Genomic DNA, 26715 nt, shown 5'->3' with positions numbered 1-26715 from the left:
GAGGTTTAAACACAGGAGAGACAGTTGAAGGAGGGTCTGTGGGGTGCTGGAGGTTTAAACACAGGAGAGACAGTTGAAGGAGGTTCTGTGGGGTGCTGGAGGTTTATACACAGGAGAGACAGTTGAAGGAGGGTATGTGGGGTGCTGGAGGTTTAAAACAGGAGAGACAGTTGAAGGAGGGTCTGTGGGGTGCTGGAGGTTTAAACACAGGAGAGACAGTTGAAGGAGGGTCTGTGGGGTGCTGGAGGTTTAAACACAGGAGAGACAGTTGAAGGAGGGTCTGTGGGGTGCTGGAGGTTTAAACACAGGAGAGACAGTTGAAGGAGGGTCTGTGGGGTGCTGGAGGTTTAAACACAGGAGAGACAGTTGAAGGAGGGTATGTGGGGTGCTGGAGGTTTAAACACAGGAGAGACAGTTGAAGGAGGGTCTGTGGGGTGCTGGAGGTTTAAACACAGGAGAGACAGTTGAAGGAGGGTATGTGGGGTGCTGGAGGTTTAAACACAGGAGAGACACCTGTCATTTACATTTATGGATCTCATTACAATGTAAAGCCCTTTGAGTGTTCCATCATCATCTTTATCAGCCAATCAGTGACACCCCTGATTGAATCACTATGGTAACCAAGGGACCTCACCCTGGGGTGTAGAGGGGAACAACCGTCGCTTTGGCGACCGCCCACCATCTTGGTAAATGGGTTGTTGGTCGTCGTCATAGAGACTATCCGGTTGATGGTAACCCCTCGATGCATTTGTGTCCAAGTCAGTTTGAAGGTCTTGAAACTCCCTATGGGGCATCCTGAGCAACAACCAGACAACAACATCAGTAAACAATCACCTTGTCAAAAGCAGCAAAATCTGGACAGGTACTGATAGAGTAGAGTACAGTAGAGTAGAATAGAAGAGAGGAGAGCACAGGATAATAGAGGAGAGGAGAGTAGAGGAGAATAGAAGAGAAGAGAATAAAGGAGAGTTACAGTAGAAAAGAGGAGAGTACAGTAGAGGAGAATAGAGGAGAGTACAGTAGAGGAGAATAGAGGAGAGTACAGTAGAGGAGAATAGAGGAGAGCACAGTAGAGGAGAATAGAGGAGAGCACAGTAGAGGGGAATAGAGGAGAGCACAGTAGAGGAGAATAGAGGAGAGTACAGTAGAAAAGAGGAGAGTACAGTAGAGGAGAATAGAGGAGAGCACAGTAGAGGAGAATAGAGGAGAGCACAGTAGAGGAGAATAGAGGAGAGCACAGTAGAGGAGAATAGAGGAGAGTACAGTAGAGGAGAATAGAGGAGAGCACAGTAGAGGAGAATAGAGGAGAGCACAGTAGAGGAAATAGAGGAGAGCACAGTAGAGGAGAATAGAGGAGAGCACAGTAGAGGAGAATAGAGGAGAGCACAGTAGATGAGAATAGAGGAGAGCACAGTAGAGGAGAGTACAGTAGAGGAGAATAGAGGAGAGCACAGTAGAGGAGAATAGAGGAGAGCACAGTAGAGGAGAATAGAGGAGAGCACAGTAGAGGAGAATAGAGGAGAGCACAGTAGAGGAGAATAGAGGAGAGCACAGTAGAGGAGAATAGAGGAGAGCACAGTAGATGAGAATAGAGGAGAGCACAGTAGAGGAGAGTACAGTAGAGGAGAATAGAGGAGAGTACAGTAGAGGAGAATAGAGGAGAGCACAGTAGAGGAGAATAGAGGAGAGCACAGTAGAGGAGAATAGAGGAGAGCACAGTAGAGGAGAATAGAGGAGAGCACAGTAGAGGAGAATAGAGGAGAGCACAGTAGAGGAGAATAGAGGAGAGCACATTAGAGGAGAACAGAGGAGAGCACAGGAGAGAAGAATATAGGAGAATATGGATAGTACAGTAGAGTAGAGGAGAGTACAAGATAGGAGAATAGAGGAGAGGAAAGGTGAATAGAGGAGAGGAGAATAGAGGAGAGTACAGTAGAAATGAGGAGAGAACAGGAGAGGAGAATAGAAGAGAGAAGAGAACAGTAGATGAGAGTACAGTAGAGTAGAGGAGAGAACAGTAGAGTAGAGGAGAGGACAGTAGAGGAGAATAGAGGAGAGCACAGTAGATGAGAATAGAGGAGAGCACAGTAGAGGAGAATAGAGGAGAGCACAGTAGAGGAGAATAGAGGAGAGCACAGTAGAGGAGAATAGAGGAGAGCACAGTAGAGGAGAATAGAGGAGAGCACAGTAGAGGAGAATAGAGGAGAGCACATTAGAGGAGAACAGAGGAGAGCACAGGAGAGAAGAATAGAGGAGAATATGGATAGTACAGTAGAGTAGAGGAGAGTACAAGATAGGAGAATAGAGGAGAGGAAAGGTGAATAGAGGAGAGGAGAATAGAGGAGAGTACAGTAGAAATGAGGAGAGAACAGGAGAGGAGAATAGAAGAGAGAAGAGAACAGTAGATGAGAGTACAGTAGAGTAGAGGAGAGAACAGTAGAGTAGAGGAGAGGACAGTAGAGTAGAGGAGAGAACAGTAGAGTAGAGGAGAGGACAGTAGAGTAGAGGAGAGAACAGTAGAGTAGAGGAGAGGACAGTAGAGTAGAGGAGAGAACAGTAGAGTAGAGGAGAGGACAGTAGAGTAGAGGAGAGAACAGTAGAGTAGAGGAGAGGACAGTAGAGTAGAGGAGAGAACAGTAGAGTAGAGGAGAGGACAGTAGAGTAGAGGAGAGAACAGTAGAGTAGAGTAGAGAACAGGAGAGGAGAATAGAAAAGAGAAGAGAACAGTAGAGGAGAGTACAGTAGAGTAGAGAACAGGAGAGGAGAATAGAGGAGAGAAGAGAACAGTAGAGGAGAGTACAGTAGAGTAGAGGAGAGAACAGGAGAGGAGAATAGAGGAGAGAAGAAAACAGTAGAGGAGAGTACAGTAGAGTAGAGGAGAGAACAGGAGAGGAGAATAGAGGAGAGAAGAGAACAGTAGAGGAGAGTACAGTAGAGTAGAGAACAGGAGAGGAGAATAGAGGAGAGAAGAGAACAGTAGAGGAGAGTACAGTAGAGTAGAGGAGAGAACAGGAGAGGAGAATAGAGGAGAGAAGAGAACAGTAGAGGAGAGTACAGTAGAGTAGAGAACAGGAGAGGAGAATAGAGGGAGAGAAGAGAACAGTAGAGGAGAGTACAGTAGAGTAGAGGAGAGAACAGGAGAGGAGAATAGAGGAGAGGAGAGAACAGTAGAGGAGAGTACAGGAGAGGAGAATAGAGGAGAGGAGAGTACAGTAGAGTAGAGGAGAGTACAGTAGAATAGAGGAGAGAACAGGAGAGGAGAATAGAGGAGAGAAGAGAACAGTAGAGGAGAGTACAGTAGAGTAGAGGAGAGGAGAGGACAGTAGAGTAGAGTAGAGTAGCGTAGCGTAGAGGAGAGGAGAGGAGAGGAGAGGAGAGGAGAGGAGAGGAGAGGAGAGGAGAGGAGAGGAGAGGAGAGGAGAGGAGAGTAGAGTAGAGCAGAGTAGAGTAGAGGCGAGGACAGTAGAGTAGAGGAGATTGCAGTAGAGCAGAGTAGAGGACAGTGCAGTAGAGGCGAGGAAAGTAGAGTAGAGGAGAGTGCAGTAGAGCAGAGTATAGGACAGTAGAGGAGAGTAGAGTAAAGAACAGTGCAGTAGAGGACAGTAGAGTAGAGGACAGAAGAGGAGAGGAGAGTAGAGGACACTACAGTAGAGGAGAGTAGAGTAGAGTAGAGGTCAGTAGAGTAGAGGACATTGGAGTAGAGGAGAGCAGAATAGAGGACAGTGCAGTAGAGGAGAGTAGAGGAGAGGAGAGGAGAGGAGAGGAGAGGAGAGCAGAGCAGAGCAGAGTAGAGAACAGTGCAGTAGAGTAGAGGAGAGTAGAGTAGAGTAGAGGACAGTGGAGTAGAGTAGAGTAGAGGAGAGTAGAGGACAGTGTAGTAGAGTAGAGGACAGTAGAGTAGAGGACATTAGAGTAGACGAGAGCAGAATAGAGGACAGTGCAGTAGAGTAGAGTAGAGTAGAGAGAGGAGAGGAGAGGAGAGGAGAGGAGAGGAGAGGAGAGGAGAGCAGAGGAGAGGAGAGTAGAGGACAGTGCAGTGCAGTGCAGTAGAGGAGAGTAGAGTAGAGTAGAGGACAGTGGAGTAGAGTAGAGGAGAGTAGAGGAGAATAGAAGAGAGAAGAGAACAGTAGATGAGAGTACAGTAGAGTAGAGAAGAGAACAGTAGAGGAGAGGAGAGGACAGTAGAGTAGAGGAGAGAACAGTAGAGTAGAGGAGAGGACAGTAGAGTAGAGGAGAGAACAGTAGAGTAGAGTAGAGAACAGGAGAGGAGAATAGAAAAGAGAAGAGAACAGTAGAGGAGAGTACAGTAGAGTAGAGAACAGGAGAGGAGAATAGAGGAGAGAAGAGAACAGTAGAGGAGAGAACAGTAGAGTAGAGGAGAGAACAGGAGAGGAGAATAGAGGAGAGAAGAGAACAGTAGAGGAGAGTACAGTAGAGTAGAGAACAGGAGAGGAGAATAGAGGAGAGAAGAGAACAGTAGAGGATAGTACAGTAGAGTAGAGGAGAGAACAGTAGAGGAGAATAGAGGAGAGGAGAATAGAGGAGAGGAGAGAACAGTAGAGGAGAGTACAGGAGAGGAGAATAGAGGAGAGGAGAGTACAGTAGAGTAGAGGAGAGTACAGTAGAGTAGAGAACAGGAGAGGAGAATAGAGGAGAGAAGAGAACAGTAGAGGAGAGTACAGTAGAGTAGAGGAGAGAACAGGAGAGGAGAATAGAGGAGAGGAGAATAGAGGAGAGGAGAGAACAGTAGAGGAGAGTACAGGAGAGGAGAATAGAGGAGAGGAGAGTACAGTAGAGTAGAGGAGAGTACAGTAGAATAGAGGAGAGAACAGGAGAGGAGAATAGAGGAGAGAAGAGAACAGTAGAGGAGAGTACAGTAGAGTAGAGGAGAGGAGAGGACAGTAGAGTAGAGAGAGAGAGCAGGAGAGGAGAGAGAGAGCGTAGAGGAGCGTAGAGGAGAGGAGAGGAGAGGAGAGGAGAGGAGAGGACAGTAGAGTAGAGGACAGTACAGTACAGTACAGTAGAGGATAGTAGAGTAGAGGAGAGTAGAGGAGAGGACAGTAGAGTAGAGCAGAGTAGAGTAGAGGCGAGGACAGTAGAGTAGAGGAGAGTGCAGTAGAGCAGAGTAGAGGACAGTGCAGTAGAGGCGAGGAAAGTAGAGTAGAGGAGAGTGCAGTAGAGCAGAGTATAGGACAGTAGAGGAGAGGACAGAAGAGGAGAGGAGAGTAGAGGACACTACAGTAGAGGAGAGTAGAGTAGAGTAGAGGTCAGTAGAGTAGAGGACATTGGAGTAGAGGAGAGCAGAATAGAGGACAGTGCAGTAGAGGAGAGTAGAGGAGTGTAGAGGAGAGGAGAGGAGAGGAGAGGAGAGGAGAGGAGAGGAGAGGAGAGGAGAGGAGAGGAGAGGAGAGCAGAGTAGAGGACAGTGCAGTGCAGTAGAGGAGAGTAGAGTAGAGTAGAGTAGAGTAGAGGACAGTGGAGTAGAGTAGAGGAGAGTAGAGGACAGTGTAGTAGAGTAGAGGACAGTCGAGTAGAGGACATTAGAGTAGAGGAGAGCAGAATAGAGGACAGTGCAGTAGAGTAGAGTAGAGTAGAGGAGAGGACAGTGCAGTGCAGTGCAGTAGAGGAGAGTAGAGGACAGTGCAGTAGAGGACAGTAGAGGAGAGGAGATGAGAGTAGAGGACAGTAGAGTAGAGGACAGTAGAGGAGAGGAGATGAGAGTAGAGGACAGTAGAGTAGAGGACAGTAGAGGAGAGGAGATGAGAGTAGAGGACAGTAGAGTAGAGGACAGTAGAGGAGAGGAGATGAGAGTAGAGGACAGTGCAGTAGAGGAGAGGAGAAGAGAGTAGAGGAGAGCAGAGGACAGTAGAGTAGAGGACAGTAGAGGAGAGCAGAGTAGAGGAGAGGACAGTGTAGTAGAGGAGAGTAGAGTACAGTAGAGGACAGTAGAGTAGAGGAGAGCAGAGTAGAGGACAGTGCAGTCGAGTAGAGTAGAGTAGAGTAGAGGACAGTAGAGGACAGTACAGTAGAGGACAGTACAGTAGAGTAGAGTAGAGAACAGGAGAGGAGAATAGAAAAGAGAAGAGAACAGTAGAGGAGAATAGAGGAGAGTAGAGAACAGTAGAGGAGAATAGAGGAGAGGAGAGAACAGGAGAGGAGAATAGAGGAGAGAAGAGAACAGTAGAGGAGAGTACAGTAGAGTAGAGGAGAGAACAGGAGAGGAGAATAGAGGAGAGAAGAGAACAGTAGAGGAGAGTAGAGAACAGGAGAGGACAGTAGAGTAGAGGAGAGAACAGTAGAGTAGAGTAGAGAACAGGAGAGGAGAATAGAAAAGAGAAGAGAACAGTAGAGGAGAGTACAGTAGAGTAGAGAACAGGAGAGGAGAATAGAGGAGAGAAGAGAACAGTAGAGGAGAGTACAGTAGAGTAGAGGAGAGAACAGGAGAGGAGAATAGAGGAGAGAAGAGAACAGTAGAGGAGAGAACAGGAGAGTAGAGAACAGGAGAGGAGAATAGAGGAGAGAAGAGAACAGTAGAGGAGAGTACAGTAGAGTAGAGGAGAGAACAGGAGAGGAGAATAGAGGAGAGAAGAGAACAACAGTAGAGGAGAGTACAGTAGAGTAGAGAACAGGAGAGGAGAATAGAGGAGAGAAGAGAACAGTAGAGGAGAGTACAGTAGAGTAGAGGAGAGAACAGGAGAGGAGAATAGAGGAGAGGAGAGAACAGTAGAGGAGAGTACAGGAGAGGAGAATAGAGGAGAGGAGAGTACAGTAGAGTAGAGAGGAGAGTACAGTAGAATAGAGGAGAGAACAGGAGAGGAGAATAGAGGAGAGAAGAGAACAGTAGAGGAGAGTACAGTAGAGTAGAGGAGAGGAGAGGACAGTAGAGTAGAGTAGAGTAGCGTAGCGAGAGGAGAGGAGAGGAGAGGAGAGGAGAGGAGAGAGAGAGAGAGTAGAGGACAGTAGAGTACAGTACAGTAGAGACAGTAGAGTAGAGGAGAGTAGAGGAGAGGAGAGTAGAGTAGAGCAGAGTAGAGTAGAGGCGAGGACAGTAGAGTAGAGGAGAGTGCAGTAGAGCAGAGTATAGGACAGTAGAGGAGAGTAGAGTAAAGAACAGTGCAGTAGAGGACAGTAGAGTAGAGGACAGAAGAGGAGAGGAGAGTAGAGGACAGTGCAGTAGAGGACAGTAGAGGAGAGGAGATGAGAGTAGAGGACAGTAGAGTAGAGGACAGTAGAGGAGAGGAGATGAGAGTAGAGGACAGTAGAGTAGAGGACAGTAGAGGAGAGGAGATGAGAGTAGAGGACAGTAGAGTAGAGGACAGTAGAGGAGAGGAGATGAGAGTAGAGGACAGTGCAGTAGAGGAGAGGAGAAGAGAGTAGAGGAGAGCAGAGGACAGTAGAGTAGAGGACAGTAGAGGAGAGCAGAGTAGAGGAGAGGACAGTGTAGTAGAGGAGAGTAGAGTACAGTAGAGGACAGTAGAGTAGAGGAGAGCAGAGTAGAGGACAGTGCAGTCGAGTAGAGTAGAGTAGAGTAGAGGACAGTAGAGGACAGTACAGTAGAGGACAGTACAGTAGAGTAGAGAGTAGAGAACAGGAGAGGAGAATAGAAAAGAGAAGAGAACAGTAGAGGAGAATAGAGGAGAGTAGAGAACAGTAGAGGAGAATAGAGGAGAGGAGAGAACAGGAGAGGAGAATAGAGGAGAGAAGAGAACAGTAGAGGAGAGTACAGTAGAGTAGAGGAGAGAACAGGAGAGGAGAATAGAGGAGAGAAGAGAACAGTAGAGGAGAGTAGAGAACAGGAGAGGACAGTAGAGTAGAGGAGAGAACAGTAGAGTAGAGTAGAGAACAGGAGAGGAGAATAGAAAAGAGAAGAGAACAGTAGAGGAGAGTACAGTAGAGTAGAGAACAGGAGAGGAGAATAGAGGAGAGAAGAGAACAGTAGAGGAGAGTACAGTAGAGTAGAGGAGAGAACAGGAGAGGAGAATAGAGGAGAGAAGAGAACAGTAGAGGAGAGTACAGTAGAGTAGAGAACAGGAGAGGAGAATAGAGGAGAGAAGAGAACAGTAGAGGAGAGTACAGTAGAGTAGAGGAGAGAACAGGAGAGGAGAATAGAGGAGAGAAGAGAACAGTAGAGGAGAGAACAGGAGAGTAGAGAACAGGAGAGGAGAATAGAGGAGAGAAGAGAACAGTAGAGGAGAGTACAGTAGAGTAGAGGAGAGAACAGGAGAGGAGAATAGAGGAGAGAAGAGAACAGTAGAGGAGAGTACAGTAGAGTAGAGAACAGGAGAGGAGAATAGAGGAGAGAAGAGAACAGTAGAGGAGAGTACAGTAGAGTAGAGGAGAGAACAGGAGAGGAGAATAGAGGAGAGGAGAGAACAGTAGAGGAGAGTACAGGAGAGGAGAATAGAGGAGAGGAGAGTACAGTAGAGTAGAGGAGAGTACAGTAGAATAGAGGAGAGAACAGGAGAGGAGAATAGAGGAGAGAAGAGAACAGTAGAGGAGAGTACAGTAGAGTAGAGGAGAGGAGAGGACAGTAGAGTAGAGTAGAGTAGCGTAGCGTAGAGGAGAGGAGAGGAGAGGAGAGGAGAGGAGAGGAGAGTAGAGGACAGTACAGTACAGTACAGTAGAGGACAGTAGAGTAGAGGAGAGTAGAGGAGAGGAGAGTAGAGTAGAGCAGAGTAGAGTAGAGGCGAGGACAGTAGAGTAGAGGAGAGTGCAGTAGAGCAGAGTATAGGACAGTAGAGGAGAGTAGAGTAAAGAACAGTGCAGTAGAGGACAGTAGAGTAGAGGACAGAAGAGGAGAGGAGAGTAGAGGACACTACAGTAGAGGAGAGTAGAGTAGAGTAGAGGTCAGTAGAGTAGAGGACATTGGAGTAGAGGAGAGCAGAATAGAGGACAGTGCAGTAGAGGAGAGTAGAGGAGTGTAGAGGAGAGGAGAGGAGAGGAGAGAGGAGAGGAGAGGAGAGGAGAGGAGAGGAGAGGAGAGGAGAGGAGAGGAGAGCAGAGCAGAGTAGAGAACAGTGCAGTAGAGTAGAGGAGAGTAGAGTAGAGTAGAGGACAGTGGAGTAGAGTAGAGTAGAGGAGAGTAGAGGACAGTGTAGTAGAGTAGAGGACAGTAGAGTAGAGGACATTAGAGTAGACGAGAGCAGAATAGAGGACAGTGCAGTAGAGTAGAGTAGAGTAGAGGAGAGGAGAGGAGAGGAGAGGAGAGGAGAGGAGAGGAGAGGAGAGGAGAGGAGAGGAGAGGAGAGGAGAGGAGAGCAGAGTAGAGGACAGTGCAGTGCAGTAGAGGAGAGTAGAGTAGAGGACAGTGGAGTAGAGTAGAGGACAGTGGAGTAGAGTAGAGGAGAGTAGAGGACAGTGTAGTAGAGTAGAGGACAGTAGAGTAGAGGACATTAGAGTAGAGGAGAGCAGAATAGAGGACAGTGCAGTAGAGTAGAGTAGAGTAGAGTAGAGGAGAGGAGAGGAGAGGACAGTGCAGTGCAGTGCAGTAGAGGAGAGTAGAGGACAGTGCAGTAGAGGACAGTAGAAGAGAGGAGATGAGAGTAGAGGACAGTAGAGTAGAGGACAGTAGAGTAGAGGACAGTAGAGGAGAGGAGATGAGAGTAGAGGACAGTAGAGTAGAGGACAGTAGAGGAGAGGAGATGAGAGTAGAGGACAGTGCAGTAGATGAGAGGAGAAGAGAGTAGAGGAGAGCAGAGGACAGTAGAGTAGAGGACAGTAGAGGAGAGCAGAGTAGAGGAGAGGACAGTGTAGTAGAGGAGAGGAGAGTAGAGTACAGTAGAGGACAGTAGAGTAGAGGAGAGCAGAGTAGAGGACAGTGCAGTCGAGTAGAGTAGAGTAGAGTAGAGGACAGTAGAGGACAGTAGAGTAGAGGACAGTGGAGGACAGTAGAGGACAGTAGAGTAGAGGACAGTAGAGGACAGTACAGTAGAGGACAGTAGAGTAGAGGACAGTAGAGGACAGTACAGTAGAGGACAGTAGAGGACAGTACAGTAGAGGACAGTAGAGGACAGTACAGTAGAGGACAGTAGAGGACAGTAGAGGACAGTACAGTAGAGGACAGTAGAGTAGAGTAGAGTAGAGTAGAGTAGAGGACAGTAGAGGACAGTGGAGGACAGTAGAGGACAGTAGAGTAGAGGACAGTAGAGGACAGTAGAGTAGAGTAGAGGACAGTAGAGTAGAGGACAGTAGAGGACACTACAGTAGAGGACAGTAGAGTAGAGGACAGTAGAGGACAGTAGAGTAGAGGACAGTAGAGGACAGTACAGTAGAGGACAGTAGAGGACAGTAGAGTAGAGTAGAGTAGAGTAGAGGACAGTGGAGGACAGTAGAGGACAGTACCGTAGAGGACAGTAGAGTAGAGGACAGTAGAGGACAGTGGGGGACAGTAGAGGACAATAGAGGACAGTAGAGGACTCTACAGTAGAGGACAGTAGAGTAGAGGACAGTGGAGGACAGTAGAGGACAGTACCGTAGAGGACATTAGAGTAGAGGACAGTAGAGGACAGTGGGGGACAGTAGAGGACAGTGTAGTAGAGGAGAGCAGAGGAGAAGTGGTTTCCAGGTGATACCTGTCCTTGTGCAACATGAGGTCGTCCTCCTGGTACTCCTCTCCACTGAAGTATTCCCCTGAGCCCTTGTCATCATCACTGTCCGCTCCCCCTGGCTTCTCTCTACGGATGGTTGGGTACAGAACACCCCCTGATTCTGACCTGGGGTCAAAGGGTCAAAGTTCAACCAGACACCAATCACATCAGGTGATTGAGATATAGTATCTCAGTAAAGCAGATCATTATAAACCAATGCGAGATCGGGGTCATTAAAGGGTGAAACAGTAGTTTCACACACATACCTAATGTAGGTCTCATAGTAGAGCCTCCTGTCCAAGCAAGCACGTTGTGGTGAAGGAAATGTGGATTTGGGACAGGGGAGGGGAAGGGCATGCAATGACAAAGACAATGTGAGACAAACAGAAATAATAATCCTGGACATAAAATGAATGGGTCTGGAGTGTGTGTGTTACTGATAGATACACACAATTCCAGGATTTCAACATAAAGAGCTCTTAGTGGTGCAAGAATGAACGGTGCAGAAAAGATCCATTCTATGAAAGGCCAGGATATGTGAAAGACATAGCTGTGGTAAGGATGTGATGGGGGAAACAACTTTAAAACCCAAACGCCCTATTCAGATCCACATCTGTTGTCATGGGGTTGATCTCATTGAGCTCCACAGCTCCTAGACCTTACGCAAGCAAAAAACCACTGTTCTCATCACACATGAATTCAAACCTACAATAATCCCCTAGTTCATTAGCACAATGTAAAAAAAAAGATGTTGATTCAATGTACAATTGTAAGGCAACCAGCTGCAATAGGATCGGCAACTTACTCCAAAAATATTGGTTGAGAAAACACTTTTTTTTGTGTGAAAATGTTGTTGAGTGAACTCACTATCTTCTTGCACCTTGTTGCCTTACAATTGTACATTGAATCAACATCTTTTACATTATATACATTCAACATCTTTTACATTGTATACATTTTACAGTGCATACATTCATTGACTACTGCATTAAAAATGAAGAGAACCATAATATGATGTAACCTTTAACCAGGAAGTCCCTTTGAGTTTAAGAGAGGTCATTTACTCGGGAGACCTAGCCAAGAAAGCAGCATCCTAAGTTACCTTGCAGACTGGACCGTGGTGAGGGTGTCGAAGTCAACACTCTTGCGGTGCGAGCTGGAGGAGGGTGCCCCATTAGCGGACGAGTGCTCGCGGCGGAGACAGCACCGCTGACCCCCTTTGGTCAGGGAGGGAAGGGTGGGGATGTTGGCGTTGTTGAGGTTGGCGTTGGAGGACATGGGGGAGTTGTAGGGGTGGGGGTCACCAGCCCCTTCCTCAGAGCCAACCTGAGAGGGCTCCACGAATGCGTGGCAGGAAGGAGGCAGGACCTGGAGGGGCCGCTGGGTGACAGAACCCCGGTGTTCCCCGTTAACGTGATTGGTGTGGTTGGCGAACAGCACGCCGTTCCTCTGTAGAGACAACACTCGGGTCAGTACAGGCGACCATAAAAACACAGTGACCAAACTTAACCACTGGCTTTGGGTCTGTCCTGGTGGTAAGGAACGGCCATTGAGGTTTTAATTACGATCTTCACTAAATGATGTTCAACAGGTAATGAGGGTATTAAATGAACAGTGCATTTAGTGAAGGTTTGTGTGCAAAACATTTTATGTAAGTGGAGTAACTTTAAAACCACTGGGTTGAATAAGTATCATCTACTGTGTGTTCTGGGTTATCAGGCACTATGAGTGTTATCATCTTTAAACTAGTCTCAACGAGACTTGATTCCTCTCTGTCAATCATACAATGGAAATGACATTATTGTCACCATCTCAGAGTGATGTTGTGACTGAGTCAATAGGCAAGCTCTTCCCACTGGCCAAAGAGTGGACCAACAAAGTAACTGTTTTCATTGCGGCACTTGATTCAGCTCAGCTAGCAACCATGTGAACTGAGTTTGGGACCATTCCATTGGCTGTAAAAGACTAATTCTAAGTGTCGGGTGAGTTAAACCAAGCGCATCTATTGAATGAACTGGGACAGTGATTTACCCTAGACACCTCGTCATCTTCTTCTGCATTCATGTCTACAAGGCCCTCGTCTTGCAGGTCACATGATATGACTCGGCGAATTTCGGGCCCAATATCATGCAGTGTGCGGAGGCCAGCCTGCAACGACGACAAGAGAGCAGCTGAGAGCTGGCAGGAACACATGAACTGAAGCATAAGGTCAGACACATACAGTACACACAGACACATCAGAGGTGCTTTGTTAATCAGGGTGAGTGTGCACAGCACTGCTAATCTAGAGTTGATACAAGACTAAATCATTTCTGAGGAACAACATTCTCTTTATCTCTGATTGTTTCCAGAAGCAGGTAAGAAAGGATATAGTCTGCAGATGTAAGTGTGGCTAGAGGTGACATAGCACAGTGCAGGCCAGGGAAGCAACATTGTGTTCAGGTGTAGTGGCCTGCTGCTTTGCAGATGTAAGTGTGGCTAGAGGTGACATAGCACAGTGCAGGCCAGGGAAGCAACATTGTGTTCAGGTGTAGTGGCCTGCTGCTTTGCAGATGTAAGTGTGGCTAGAGGAGACATAGCACAGTGCAGGCCAGGGAAGCAACATTGTGTTCAGGTGTAGTGGCCTGCTGCTTTGCAGATCTAATCAAATCAAATCAAATGTTATTTGTCACATACACATGGTTAGCAGATGTTAATGCGAGTGTAGCGAAATGCTTGTGCTTCTAGTTCCGACAATGCAGTAATAACCAACAAGTAATCTAACTAACAATTTCAAAACTACTGTCTTATACACAGTGTAAGGGGATAAAGAATATGTACATAAGGATATATGAATGAGTGATGGTACAGAGCAGCATAGGCAAGATACAGTAGATGGTATCGAGTACAGTATATACATATGAGATGAGTATGTAAACAAAGTGGCATAGTTAAAGTGGCTAGTGATACATGTATTACATAAGGATGCAGTCGATGATATAGAGTACAGTATATACATATGCATATGAGATGAATAATGTAGGGTAAGTAACATTAAATAAGGTAACATTGTTTAAAGTGGCTAGTGATATATTTACATAATTTCCCATCAATTCCCATTATTAAAGTGGCTGGAGTTGAGTCAGTGTCAGTGTCAGTGTGTTGGCAGCAGCCACTCAATGTTAGTGGTGGCTGTTTAACAGTCTGATGGCCTTGAGATAGAAGCTGTTTTTCAGTCTCTCGGTCCCAGCTTTGATGCACCTGTACTGACCTCGCCTTCTGGATGATAGCGGGGTGAACAGGCAGTGGCTTGGGTGGTTGATGTCCTTGATGATCTTTATGGCCTTCCTGTAACATCGGGTGGTGTAGGTGTCCTGGAGGGCAGGTAGTTTGCCCCCGGTGATGCGTTGTGCAGACCTCACTACCCTCTGGAGAGCCTTACGGTTGAGGGCGGAGCAGTTGCCGTACCAGGCGGTGATACAGCCCGCCAGGATGCTCTCGATTGTGCATCTGTAGAAGTTTGTGAGTGCTTTTGGTGACAAGCCAAATTTCTTCAGCCTCCTGAGGTTGAAGAGGCGCTGCTGCGCCTTCTTCACGATGCTGTCTGTGTGAGTGGACCAATTCAGTTTGTCTGTGATGTGTATGCCGAGGAACTTAAAACTTGCTACCCTCTCCACTACTGTTCCATCGATGTGGATAGGGGGTGTTCCCTCTGCTGTTTCCTGAAGTCCACAATCATCTCCTTAGTTTTGTTGACGTTGAGTGTGAGGTTATTTTCCTGACACCACACTCCGAGGGCCCTCACCTCCTCCCTGTAGGCCATCTCGTCGTTGTTGGTAATCAAGCCTACCACTGTTGTGTCGTCCGCAAACTTGATGATTGAGTTGGAGGCGTGCGTGGCCACGCAGTCGTGGGTGAACAGGGAGTACAGGAGAGGGCTCAGAACGCACCCTTGTGGGGCCCCAGTGTTGAGGATCAGCGGGGAGGAGATGTTGTTGCCTACCCTCACCACCTGGGGGCGGCCCGTCAGGAAGTCCAGTACCCAGTTGCACAGGGCGGGGTCGAGACCCAGGGTCTCGAGCTTGATGACAAGCTTGGAGGGTACTATGGTGTTGAATGCCGAGCTGTAGACGATGAACAGCATTCTCACATAGGTATTCCTCTTGTCCAGATGGGTTAGGGCAGTGTGCAGTGTGGTTGAGATTGCATCGTCTGTGGACCTATTTGGGCGGTAAGCAAATTGGAGTGGGTCTAGGGTGTCAGGTAGGGTGGAGGTGATATGGTCCTTGACTAGTCTCTCAAAGCACTTCATGATGACGGAAGTGAGTGCTAGTTACTAGTAGTCGTTTAGCTCAGTTACCTTAGCTTTCTTGGGAACAGGAACAATGGTGGCCCTCTTGAAGCATGTGGGAACAGCAGACTGGTATAGGGATTGATTGAATATGTCCGTAAACACACCGGCCAGCTGGTCTGCGCATGCTCTGAGGGCGCGGCTGGGGATGCCGTCTGGGCCTGCAGCCTTGCGAGGGTTAACACGTTTAAATGTCTTACTCACCTCGGCTGCAGTGAAGGAGAGACCGCATGTTTTCGTTGCAGGCCGTGTCAGTGGCACTGTATTGTCCTCAAAGCGGGCAAAAAAGTTATTTAGTCTGCCTGGGAGCAAGACATCCTGGTCCGTGACTGGGCTGGATTTCTTATTGTAGTCCGTGATTGACTGTAGACCCTGCCACATGCCTCTTGTGTCTGAGCCGTTGAATTGAGATTCTACTTTGTCTCTGTACTGACGCTTAGCTTGTTTGATAGCCTTGCGGAGGGAATAGCTGCACTGTTTGTATTCGGTCATGTTACCAGACACCTTGCCCTGATTAAAAGCAGTGGTTCGTGCTTTCAGTTTCACGCGAATGCTGCCATCAATCCACGGTTTCTGGTTAGGGAATGTTTTAATTGTTGCTATGGGAACGACATCTTCAACGCACGTTCTAATGAACTCGCACACCGAATCAGCGTATTCGTCAATATTGTTATCTGACGCAATACGAAACATATCCCAGTCCACGTGATGGAAGCAGTCTTGGAGTGTGGAGTCAGCTTGGTCGGACCAGAGTTGGACAGCACAGATGTAAGCGTGGCTAGAGGTGACATAGCACAGTGCAGGCCAGGGAAGCAACATTGTGTTCAGGTGTAGTGGCCTGCTGCTTTGCAGATGTAAGCGTGGCTAGAGGTGACATAGCCAGTGCAGGCCAGGGAAGCAACATTGTGTTCAGGTGTAGTGGCCTGCTGCTTTGCAGATGTAAGTGTGGCTAGAGGTGACATAGCACAGTGCAGGCCAGGGAAGCAACATTGTGTTCAGGTGTAGTGGCCTGCTGCTTTGCAGATGTAAGTGTGGCTAGAGGTGACATAGCACAGTGCAGGCCAGGGAAGCAACATTGTGTTCAGGTGCAGTGGCCTGCTGCTTTGCAGATGTAAGCGTGGCTAGAGGAGACATAGCACAGTGCAGGCCAGGGAAGCAACATTGTGTTCAGGTGCAGTGGCCTGCTGCTTTGCAGATGTAAGCGTGGCTAGAGGTGACATAGCACAGTGCAGGCCAGGGAAGCAACATTGTGTTCAGGTGTAGTGGCCTGCTGCTTTGCAGATGTCCAGTGGTGATTGGACAAAGCAGCACTAGTGTGATTCAACCAATCGCTAAATAGCAGTTACATATTGTTTACCCATATTAATGTATTATTATCTTACTAAATTAGCCACATATTTTGGTTTGTAAGTCCTATCAGTTAGTTTCAAAGGTTATTATCTTTTAAATTGTACAGGTATCTGCAGTTGAAATAAACTGACTTGTTGTGTAGAGTGTACACAGATTGGCCATAATAGTGTGAGTTTGGTATTAAAATAAAACAATTGTGCGTCGCCCCATGGACCTCCCGGTCGCGGCCGGCTGCAACAGAGCCTGGGCTCGAACCCAGAATCTCTGGTGGCACAGCTGCCTTAGACCACTGCACCACCCGGGAGGCCCAGTTTGGTAACTATTGACAACTCTAGAGGAGGTGGAATGGTACAGTCCAATACAGAACAGTACAGCAGTTGAGACTCACCTGGAGGGCGATGGTGGAGTTCAGGCTGGAGAACGAGTGTCTTCCAACCAGGCCTTGCTCTTTGCGTTTCTTGAATTTCCTGAAGTAGTCCTGTATCAGGAAGGTAGCATAGAACTTCCCCACGGTTACCTCGTCATCTAGGTGAACAGACCACACAAACGCCTCCACTGTCAGCACCGCACCACGCCGCACAGCATCCTGGGAAATAACACTAGGCCCGAAGACACAATGGTCCTCTACCTCTCCTATAGGAACTCTTCAGAGCACTCCAACAATTGGCTGAATATCATATACATGTATGCTGTCTTTATCATGAGTCTGTTTTGAATAACTGATATTCCGCAGAAACCCAACATTTTTTTTCATATACAGTATACAGGACTAGTCAGAAGTTTGGACACACCTACTCATTCAAGGGTTTTTCTTAATTTTCTACTATTTTCTACATTGTAAAATAATAGAGAAGACATCAAAACTATGAAATAACACATATGGAATCATGTAGTAACCAAAAAAGTGTTTAAAATATATTTTATATTTGAGATTCTTCAAAGTAGCCACCCTTTGCCTTCATGACAGCTTTGCACACTCTTGGCATTCTCTCAACCAGCTTCATGAGGTAGTCACCTGGAATGCATTTCAATTAACAGGTGTGCCTTGTTCAAAGTTAATTTATGGATTGTCTGTCCTTCTTAATGCATTTGAGCCAATCAGTTGTGTTGTGACAAGGTAGGAGTGGTATACAGAAGATAGCCCTATTTGGTAAAAGACCAAGTCCATATTATGGCAAGACCAGCTCAAATAAGCAAAGAGAAACGACAGTCCATCATTATTTTAAGACATGAAGGTCAGTCAAAAACTTTGAAAGTTTCTTCATGGTCGAACTGCTGGAAAGAAACCACTACCAAAGGACACCAATAAGAAGAAGAGACTTGCTTGGGCTAAGAAACATGAGCAATGGACATTAGACCGGTAGAAATCTGTCGTTTGGTCTGATGAGTCCAAGTTTGAGATTTTTGGTTCCAACCGTTGTGTCTTTATGAGACGCAGAGTAGGTGAACGGTTGATTTCTGCATGTGTGGTTCCCAACGTGAAACATGGAGGAGGGGGTGTGATGGTGTGAGGGTGCTTTGCTGGTGACACTGTCTGTTCAAGGCAATAACCAGCATGGCTACCACAGCATTCTGCAGCGATACGCCATCCCATATGGTTTGCTCTTAGTGGGACTATCATTTGTTTTTCAACAGGACAATGACGCAACACACCTCCAGGCTGTGTAAGGGCTATTTGACCAAGTAGGAGCATGATGGAGTGCTGCATCAGATGACCTGGCCTCCACAACCACCGGACCTCAACACAATTGAGATGGTTTGGGATGAGTTGGACCGCAGAGTGAAGAAAAAGCAGCCAACAAGTGCTCAGCATATGTGGGAACTCCTTCAAGACTGTTGGAAAAGCATTTCAGGTGAAGCTGTTTGAGAGAATGCCAAGAGTGTGCAAAGCTGTCAGCAAGGCAAAGGGTGGCTACTTTGAAGAATCTCAAATATACAAATATTTTTGGTTACTACATGATGTGTTATTTCATAGTTGTGATGTCTTCACTATTATGCTACAATGTAGAAAACAGTAAAAAATAAAGAAAAACCCTTGAATGAGTTGGTGTGTCCAAACGTTTGATTGGTACTGTATACAGTATATGTATGTATGTATGTATGTAGGTAAGCTGACCAGCGAGCCACTGCGGCTCCTCATGATGAGTTCAGATTTTTGTGGACCCCACCCGATCAAAGTTGCCCATCCTTGCACTAGAGTATCTGGTAGAATCACAATATGAACAGTTCTGAAACATAGAACTGTAAACAGCCAAACAGACACTAACCTCAACTCAATACTGTCATCATACCACAAAATCATGATATGATGCGGCGCAACGCTCGTTTTCTTTCAAACCAACACAACCACATTTACTAAACATACGAGTCTATCAAACAGCTACACATCCACCTACAGTATCTAAGGCTTAGCTACAGTACAGGGATACTGCCACAGTTAGAAGCACCTAGCAAGAAGACTACAGCAGAAAGAGAAGAATATCTAAACTGTTAAGAGACCTGCAGGCCAGGGAAGCAGTGCAGAACAGGGAAGCAGCAATCTGTGTCACTCAGCTAGTTAGTAAGCAGACTGGGGACAACTAGGGCACAGGAGAGAGGCAACTCTAGTTCCATGCCACCGGCCAAAAACAGAACTGCTGCAGGAAATTCCGGACGGCAGAGAGAGTGAGAGAGCAGAAGAGACTATGGAAGAGGGGAAAGAGGAGGAGGGAAAGCTGTGGAGGAGAGAAGCTTGGCCAGAAAGAGAGAGAGCGAGAGAGAACAAGAGGAGTTAGTCAACAATAGCAGAGCATGCAATGCTAGAACAAGCCAAGCATCGGAGTTAAATCAGAAAATATTGTGCAGCAAAGGATAACAATGAAAATAAACTATTGGCACAGTGAAGAACACCACAGGTTGGTCATCATCAGCATAGTACAACACAGCACAGCACCACAGACTGTATAGGTCAGCATGGCTCAGGTCAACCAAGCAGTATACAGAACAACAGTTCAGCATGGCATTTGACAGAAACACATGGGTGCTGCGATATCCCCTTCCTATAGAGTACACTGCTTGGTGCACAATGAAGTGAATAAGGAGCCATATAAGATTGAGCCTGGCCTGAGTATCACTAGCATGTCCCAGAGTCGGGCTGTAATGAGCATGTGACCACACTGTGAGAGTGAGATAAGGTGAGTTTCGCCGAACTTAAGTGACAGTCTGCACTTTCTGTCTCATCCCCTATCTGATCCAGCTCTTATCTGTGATCTAACAACTGGGACTTTTACAGCTATTCACACACAAAACAGGAAGTGAAGTCTCAACTGTCTGTCAATAACTTGTCGAAGCAATCTGTTTCACATGGTTAGTAAGGCCATGGATCACTAATGTCAATGAATTTGTTGATTTTCAAGGTGTGACTGCTGAGTATATGCTTTGAGTTCCATGTATATATCCTGTGTAATACCACTGCTGAGGGAAAACTTTGTTGAAGGTTAGCCTGGAGTGTAGGATCGCCAACATGATTACACACACAGCACATAACACTGCTTAGCTATGTAGTTTTGCACAGCGCATTTGTATGTTTAAAGTGTACGTAACAATTGAGCATGTGCAGGTATAGAGGGCAGTCTGACATGAGAAAGTCTCTCTTTAGCCGCGCTAGCCATGACGTAGAATCTACTGTACAGTTACTGTTGACAGACACCATAGACACATGGAGGCGGGAGCCATTTTACTGACCGCCTGCAGGGGGCACCACTTGGTCCAGCAGTTTCATGCTGGTCCTCTTCCAGATCTTCTTGATGACCGCTCGCAACTCCTCATTGGCCTGTTCCAAGTTGCCTAGGAAACCAACACTTGGTAAATGATTTGGACCAATCAAGACAGCTATTGAGCAGGCCACTGTATAAGAGTATTTTGAGTACATTCATTGGGTGTTTCCATTACAGCACCAGTGTGTCGACAGTGATTATGGTAATGTGGGCTCTAATGTTATTCTTTGGGAACTGTGTTTCCACATAGCTAAGTCTGACACTGAGGACTTGTGAAGCTTGACTTTAAGTCAGAGCAGGTCTACTGAGGACATGGGCCAGAGAGAAACTGGAGCCGGGCCGTGGCAGTGGAAACACAAAAATCTGAGCGGTTTGGGTAAAACACTGGGGTAAGTCCTTAGTGGAAATACGCCATCAGAAATACTGTGGGATGATACTGTCCGATGGACTTCATAGTATGTCCTCATTCAGACATCACTGTGTTTTCTCCCAGTGCTCACCTTCAGTTTTGATCTTCAGAGCGGTCCTCACCAAGGCAAACAGAGTGGCATTGAACATGACCGTGCCATCACTGTTCAGGGGCATGTTCATTGCAACCAGTCTCTAAAAGGAGTTACGGTCATGCAACATATGAGTTAACCAGGGCAAGATTGAGCTCGCAATATGAACACGTTATGTAATATGTGTGTGATGTGTGTTTGTGCTGTTTGGGTGTTCAGACACACCTTGCAGGCCACTCTGTGTGGACACAGCTTGCCGAAGCCTAGAGGGGGCTGGATGCGTCTCAGCAAGGTCACCACATCCAGATGCTTTATCCTGCCCCTGAAAGAGACACAGTCACACAGACACTGAAACCAACACACTACTGAAAGAGACACCGTCACACAGACACTGAAACCAACACACTACTGAAAGAGACACAGTCACACAGACACTGAAACCAACACACTACTGAAAGAGACACAGTCACACAGACACTGAAACCAACACACTACTGAAAGAGACACCGTCACATAGACACTGAAACCAACACACTACTGAAAGAGACACAGTCACACAGACACTGAAACCAACACACTACTGAAAGAGACACAGTCACACAGACACTGAAACCAACACACTACTGAAAGAGACACAGTCACACAGACACTGAAACCAACACACTACTGAAAGAGACACAGTCACACAGACACTGAAACCAACACACTACTGAAAGAGACACAGTCACACAGACACTGAAACCAACACACTACTGAAAGAGACACAGTCACACAGACACTGAAACCAACACACTACTGAAAGAGACACAGTCACACAGACACTGAAACCAACACACTACTGAAAGAGACACAGTCACACAGACACTGAAACCAACACACTACTGAAAGAGACACAGTCACACAGACACTGAAACCAACACACTACTGAAAGAGACACCAAATACAGAAACAACACACAGTGAGAACCAATGTAAATGAATGACTGCAGGGGTGTGTGTGTGTATGTGTACTCTATGTCCAGATGGTAATGCAGACTCACTTGGCCTCAGGGTCGTACTCAGACCAGATCCTTTTAAACTCATCCAGGTGGTGAGGGCCCAGAATGGACCAATCACGCGTCAGATAGTCAAAGTTATCCATGATGACAGCAACAAACAAGTTGATGATCTAAAACAGAGGTATACAGTGTGTCAGTAAGGGATTACCTTTCTGTTTTCTCAATGACATTCCATTCAGCATTGAAAAACGTTTCAGTTTGTTCCACCTGAGCAAGTCTGACCACACGTCAGAGACTACTTTGATGCATCCTTTTTATCTTCTTCTAATGCCTCTTAAGAGGAAAGTAATCCAAAAGTAACTCATCAGATTACATTACTGAGTTTGGGAAATCCAAAAATGTATGTTACTGAGTACAATTTTGAAAAGGTAACTAGTTACTGTAATGGATTACACTTAGAAAGTGACCTACCCAACCCTGTGTGTATGTGGGTGCGTGTACATGCTGCGATTATGTGTGTGTGTGTATACCAGGAAGGCGCAGAGCATGTAGAAGCTGATGAAGTAGATGATGGCGAATCCGCTGCCACAGGATTTCTCCTCTCCAGGGTTGTAGTCTGACTCCGAGTCACACAGCTTCCCTGGCAGACATGCCAGCATGATCTCCTGCCACGCCTCACCTGTAGCACACCTGAGAAGCATCAACAACAGTAATATTAGGACTACAATGACCACAACCTTTCACCATCCATAATAATAAATCAATAGGTCTCTCACACACACACACACACACACGCACACGCACACACACACGCACACGCACATGCACACACATACCTGAAGAGCATCAGGACAGCTTGAGGAAAGGTCTGGAAGTTGTTGTTTCGGTTAATCTGTGTGTGGTCTACCAAGGCAATCTTTCCAAACACCTGAAACACAGCACAGTGTGTTATTGAAGAAATAAATGCTAATCATATTGTAACTTCAACATTTCCTAAATAAATGTCTGTCAGTTACCTGCATTCCAATAACAGCATAGATGAAGAATAACATGGCTATCAGAAGGGCAACATAGGGAAGAGCCTAGGAAGGTCAGAGAGAAAAATATTATTTTAGTAGATTGACTCAGCAAGGGAAGCACCTTCACCTGTATGTTACACTCTGACCTGTATGGCTCCGCTGTTACCCCAGTAGGGTTGCAGAGGGAGGGTATTACTGGAAACTTTCAAAGTTTACCAGTAAACTGACAGAATTCTGGTAACATTCAAGTTTCTTTTGGAACTGATGTCTGTGCCCAGGGGGATGGAATAAAACTTTGAGTGAGTTTCTCCCTTCTACACTCCTCTGTGGTATTGTGCTACACATACAGTTTGTTAAGAAGGGGCTCTAATTTGTGCAACAACAAAAAATAATCCATAGACTTAATGGACATATGTTCAAACTCGCACACTTTTGATAGACTTAAGCAGCTGCAAAATTATAGAGATATCAAAGTGTCACCACCAAAAAAAACCGTAAACAATAGGCCTTTAGCAAATGCAACATATGGCATTCATTTTTCTAATGCAAATAGCACTTTTCAGTAGTTCTCAAAGCATGGCATTCTATGAGAACAGCATTTAACAACAGAGTAGACTAATAAGTCCTTGCTCAGGTAAAACTATTTGGCTAATCTATATTTCTACATTTCCAAGTCCTATTCTTGAAGATCAAGGGGAATTAAATGAATTGAAATGACTGGAAATCTGACAGACTTTGGTTGTTAATGTAAAAATCTAGCCCTATCATATTACTATCTGTATTGAAGTAGAAAGAACTGGGTTACAAGAAGCCTACGGTTAGAGCGTAGGCCAGTAATCAAAAGGTCACTGGTTCGAATCCCCAAGCCAACTAGGTGAAGAATCTGCTGATGTGCCCTTAAGCAAGGCACTTAACCCTAATTGCTCCTGTAAATCGTTCTGGATAAGAACGTCTGCTATATGACTAAAGTTTTAAATGTAAATGTAACTGGTGGCACAGCTCTGGTGGCACAGCTCTGGTGGCACAGCTCTGGTGGCACAGCTGGCGCTGCAGTACAGCGCCCTTGACCACTGCGCCACCTGGGAGGCCTATTTTTGTCTTCTTCTAATGTCTCTTAAGAGGAAAGTAATCTAAAAGTAACTGAAAGTAATGGGCGTCACAATAGGCCTTTGGATTTCATCACGGTATTTATGTGCATTCAAATTACTATTGATAAAATGCAATTGTGTTCGTTGTCTGTAGCTTATGCCTGCCCATACAATAACCCCACCTCCACCATGGGGCACTCTGTCTGTTCACATCGTTGACATGAGCAAACCACTCGCCCACATGATGCCATACAAGCGTTACAGCATGCCAGTGGCCATTGAAGGTGAGCATTTGCCCACTGAAGTCGGTTAAGGCGCCAAACTGCAGTCAGGTCAAGACCCTGGAGAGGACGACGAGCAGATGAGCTTCCCTGAGACGGTTTCTGTCAGTTTGTGCAGAAATATTCTGGTTGTGCAAACCCACAGTTTCATCAGCTATCTGGGTGGCTGGTGTCAGACGATCCCACAGTTTCATCAGCTGTCTGGGTGGCTGGTGTCAGATGACCCACAGTTTCATCAGCTGTCTGGGTGGCTGGTGTCAGACGATCCCACAGTTTCATCAGCTGTCTGGGTGGCTGGTGTCAGACGATCCCACAGTTTCATCAGCTGTCTGGGTGGCTGGTGTCAGACGACCCACAGTTTCATCAGCTGTCTGGGTGGCTGGTGTCAGACGACCCACAGTTTCATCAGCTGTCAGCGATCCCACAGTTTCATCAGCTGTCTGGGTGGCTGGTGTCAGACGATCCCACAGTTTCATCAGCTGTCTGGGTGGCTGGTGTCAGACGACCCACAGTTTCATCAGCTGTCTGGGTGGCTGGTGTCAGACGACCCACAGTTTCATCAGCTGTCCTGGTGGCTGGTGTCAGACAAACCCACAGTTTCATCAGCTGTCTGGGTGGCTGGTGTCAGACGATCCCACAGTTTCATCAGCTGTCCAGGTGGCTGGTGTCAGACGATCCCACAGTTTCATCAGCTGTCTGGGTGGCTGGTGTCAGACGATCCCACAGTTTCATCAGCTGTCCTGGTGGCTGGTGTCAGACGATCCCACAGTTTCATCAGCTGTCCTGGTGGCTGGTGTCAGACGATCCCACAGTTTCATCAGCTGTCTGGGTGGCTGGTGTCAGACGATCCCACAGTTTCATCAGCTGTCCTGGTGGCTGGTGTCAGACGATCCCACAGTTTCATCAGCTGTCTGGGTGGCTGGTGTCAGACGATCCCAGTTTCATCAGCTGTCCTGGTGGCTTTCCCACAGTTTCATCAGCTGTCTGTCAGATTCATCAGCTGTCCTGTTGGCTGGTGTCAGACGATCCCACAGTTTCATCAGCTGTCCTGGTGGCTGGTGTCAGCGATCCCACAGTTTCATCAGCTGTCCTGTTGGCTGGTGTCAGACGATCCCACAGTTTCATCAGCTGTCCTGGTGGCTGGTGTCAGACGATCCCACAGTTTCATCAGCTGTCCTGGTGGCTGGTGTCAGACGATCCCACAGTTTCATCAGCTGTCCTGTTGGCTGGTGTCAGACGATCCCACAGTTTCATCAGCTGTCCTGTTGGCTGGTGTCAGACGATCCCACAGTTTCATCAGCTGTCCTGGTGGCTGGTGTCAGACGATCCCACAGTTTCATCAGCTGTCCTGGTGGCTGGTGTCAGACGATCCCACAGTTTCATCAGCTGTCCTGTTGGCTGGTGTCAGACGATCCCACAGTTTCATCAGCTGTCCTGGTGGCTGGTGTCAGACGATCCCACAGTTTCATCAGCTGTCCAGGTGGCTGGTGTCAGACAAACCCACAGTTTCATCAGCTGTCCTGGTGGCTGGTGTCAGACGATCCCACAGTTTCATCAGCTGTCCAGGTGGCTGGTGTCAGACAAACCCACAGTTTCATCAGCTGTCCGGGTGGCTGGTGTCAGACGATCACACAAGTGCAGAAGCCGGATGTGGAGGTCCTGGGTTGGCGTGGTTACACGTGTTCTGTAGTTGTGAGGCCGGTTGGACGTGCTGACAAATTCTATAAAACGACGTTTGAGGTGACTTATGGTAGAGATATTAACATTCAATTCTCTGGCAAAAGCTCTGGTGGACATTTCTTCAGTCAAGATGCCAATTCCACACTCCCTAAAAACAAACTTGAGACATCTGTGGTATTGTGTTATATGACAAAATGGCACATTTTAGAGTGGCCTTTTATTGTCCCCAGCACAAGGTGCACATGTGTAATGATCATGCTGTTTAATCAGCTTCTTGATTTTGTGCCAATAATGCTAGTACGAACTTGACCCCAGGTGCAGAGAAACACAGCAAGCAGAGGTAAGGATTGATTATATTGGCAAAGGAGAAATGCTCACTAACAGGGATGTAAACAAATTAATTTTGTGCACAACATTTGAGAGAAATAAGCTTTTTGTGGGTTTGGAACATTTCTGGGATCTTTTATTTCAGCTCATGAATCAAAACACTATCCTAAATATAAACCATCAACTTAGTGAATACCATTGGTGTTTAATATGAGGGTTTCAGCATGAAATTACCTTTATATATATATTTTACACACTTAAATGTATTTTATTATGTCAATATGTCTTGGTTGTAAATGTTTTGGCGTCACACTGGTGGCAGTTGTGAAAAAAGTTAATAGTTGAGTTTATTGAAAATAATAAGGTTGATTAGATGCTTTTTTCATTAATTAGGCAATTCTGTCTTGAACCATATGGTCTATCTACTAGAAACGCAAGGACAAAATGACACAGATCTCAAAAAAAATAATACTGTATGAATATATATATATATATTAAGTTATTCAAGTATAAATGACCAAAGTTATCATAAATGACCTGTTAATAACCAAAATTACCGAAGATTTTGAAAACTTTGGTAAATTACCGGTAGCTTGGCAACCCTACGTGAATATTTCTTCTCTCACCTGGAAGGACTTAATGAAGGTCCACAGGAGCGTTCGGATGCCCTCCCCTCTGCTGAGCAGCTTGACCAATCGCATGACTCGAAACAGACGGAAGAATGTGATGGAGATGCGAGCGCTGTCCTCAGTGTTCTGAGAGAGAGACAGAGAGGTGGAACACCCAGTGCTAGGAGCAGGTC

General features: G+C 46.5%; 1 protein-coding gene across 5 annotated transcripts in view; it reads right to left on the bottom strand.

The window, feature by feature from the left end:
• LOC115124333 (voltage-dependent L-type calcium channel subunit alpha-1D-like) overlaps positions 1 to 26715 on the bottom strand; it is a 231158-nt gene that overhangs the window by 7329 nt on the left and 197114 nt on the right. For all 5 annotated transcript variants that reach the window (XM_065005347.1, XM_065005346.1, XM_065005348.1 and 2 more), the window contains 14 exons: positions 26540 to 26668; positions 22535 to 22600; positions 22355 to 22446; positions 22049 to 22208; positions 21561 to 21688; positions 20747 to 20843; positions 20522 to 20624; positions 19990 to 20091; positions 16655 to 16791; positions 12618 to 12734; positions 11689 to 12035; positions 10853 to 10879; positions 10572 to 10712; positions 635 to 795 (listed from right to left, as the gene is read on the bottom strand). In XM_065005347.1, coding sequence (XP_064861419.1) covers positions 635 to 795; positions 10572 to 10712; positions 10853 to 10879; positions 11689 to 12035; positions 12618 to 12734; positions 16655 to 16791; positions 19990 to 20091; positions 20522 to 20624; positions 20747 to 20843; positions 21561 to 21688; positions 22049 to 22208; positions 22355 to 22446; positions 22535 to 22600; positions 26540 to 26668 — 1807 coding nt within the window. The remainder of the gene's footprint in view (positions 1 to 634; positions 796 to 10571; positions 10713 to 10852; positions 10880 to 11688; positions 12036 to 12617; positions 12735 to 16654; positions 16792 to 19989; positions 20092 to 20521; positions 20625 to 20746; positions 20844 to 21560; positions 21689 to 22048; positions 22209 to 22354; positions 22447 to 22534; positions 22601 to 26539; positions 26669 to 26715) is intronic.

The sequence above is a fragment of the Oncorhynchus nerka genome, linkage group LG20, assembly GCF_034236695.1.
Source record: "Oncorhynchus nerka isolate Pitt River linkage group LG20, Oner_Uvic_2.0, whole genome shotgun sequence".
Classification (NCBI taxonomy): domain Eukaryota; kingdom Metazoa; phylum Chordata; class Actinopteri; order Salmoniformes; family Salmonidae; genus Oncorhynchus; species Oncorhynchus nerka.
Note: the sequence above shows the minus strand (reverse complement) of the source record. Positions and strands in the feature narration are given on the sequence as shown.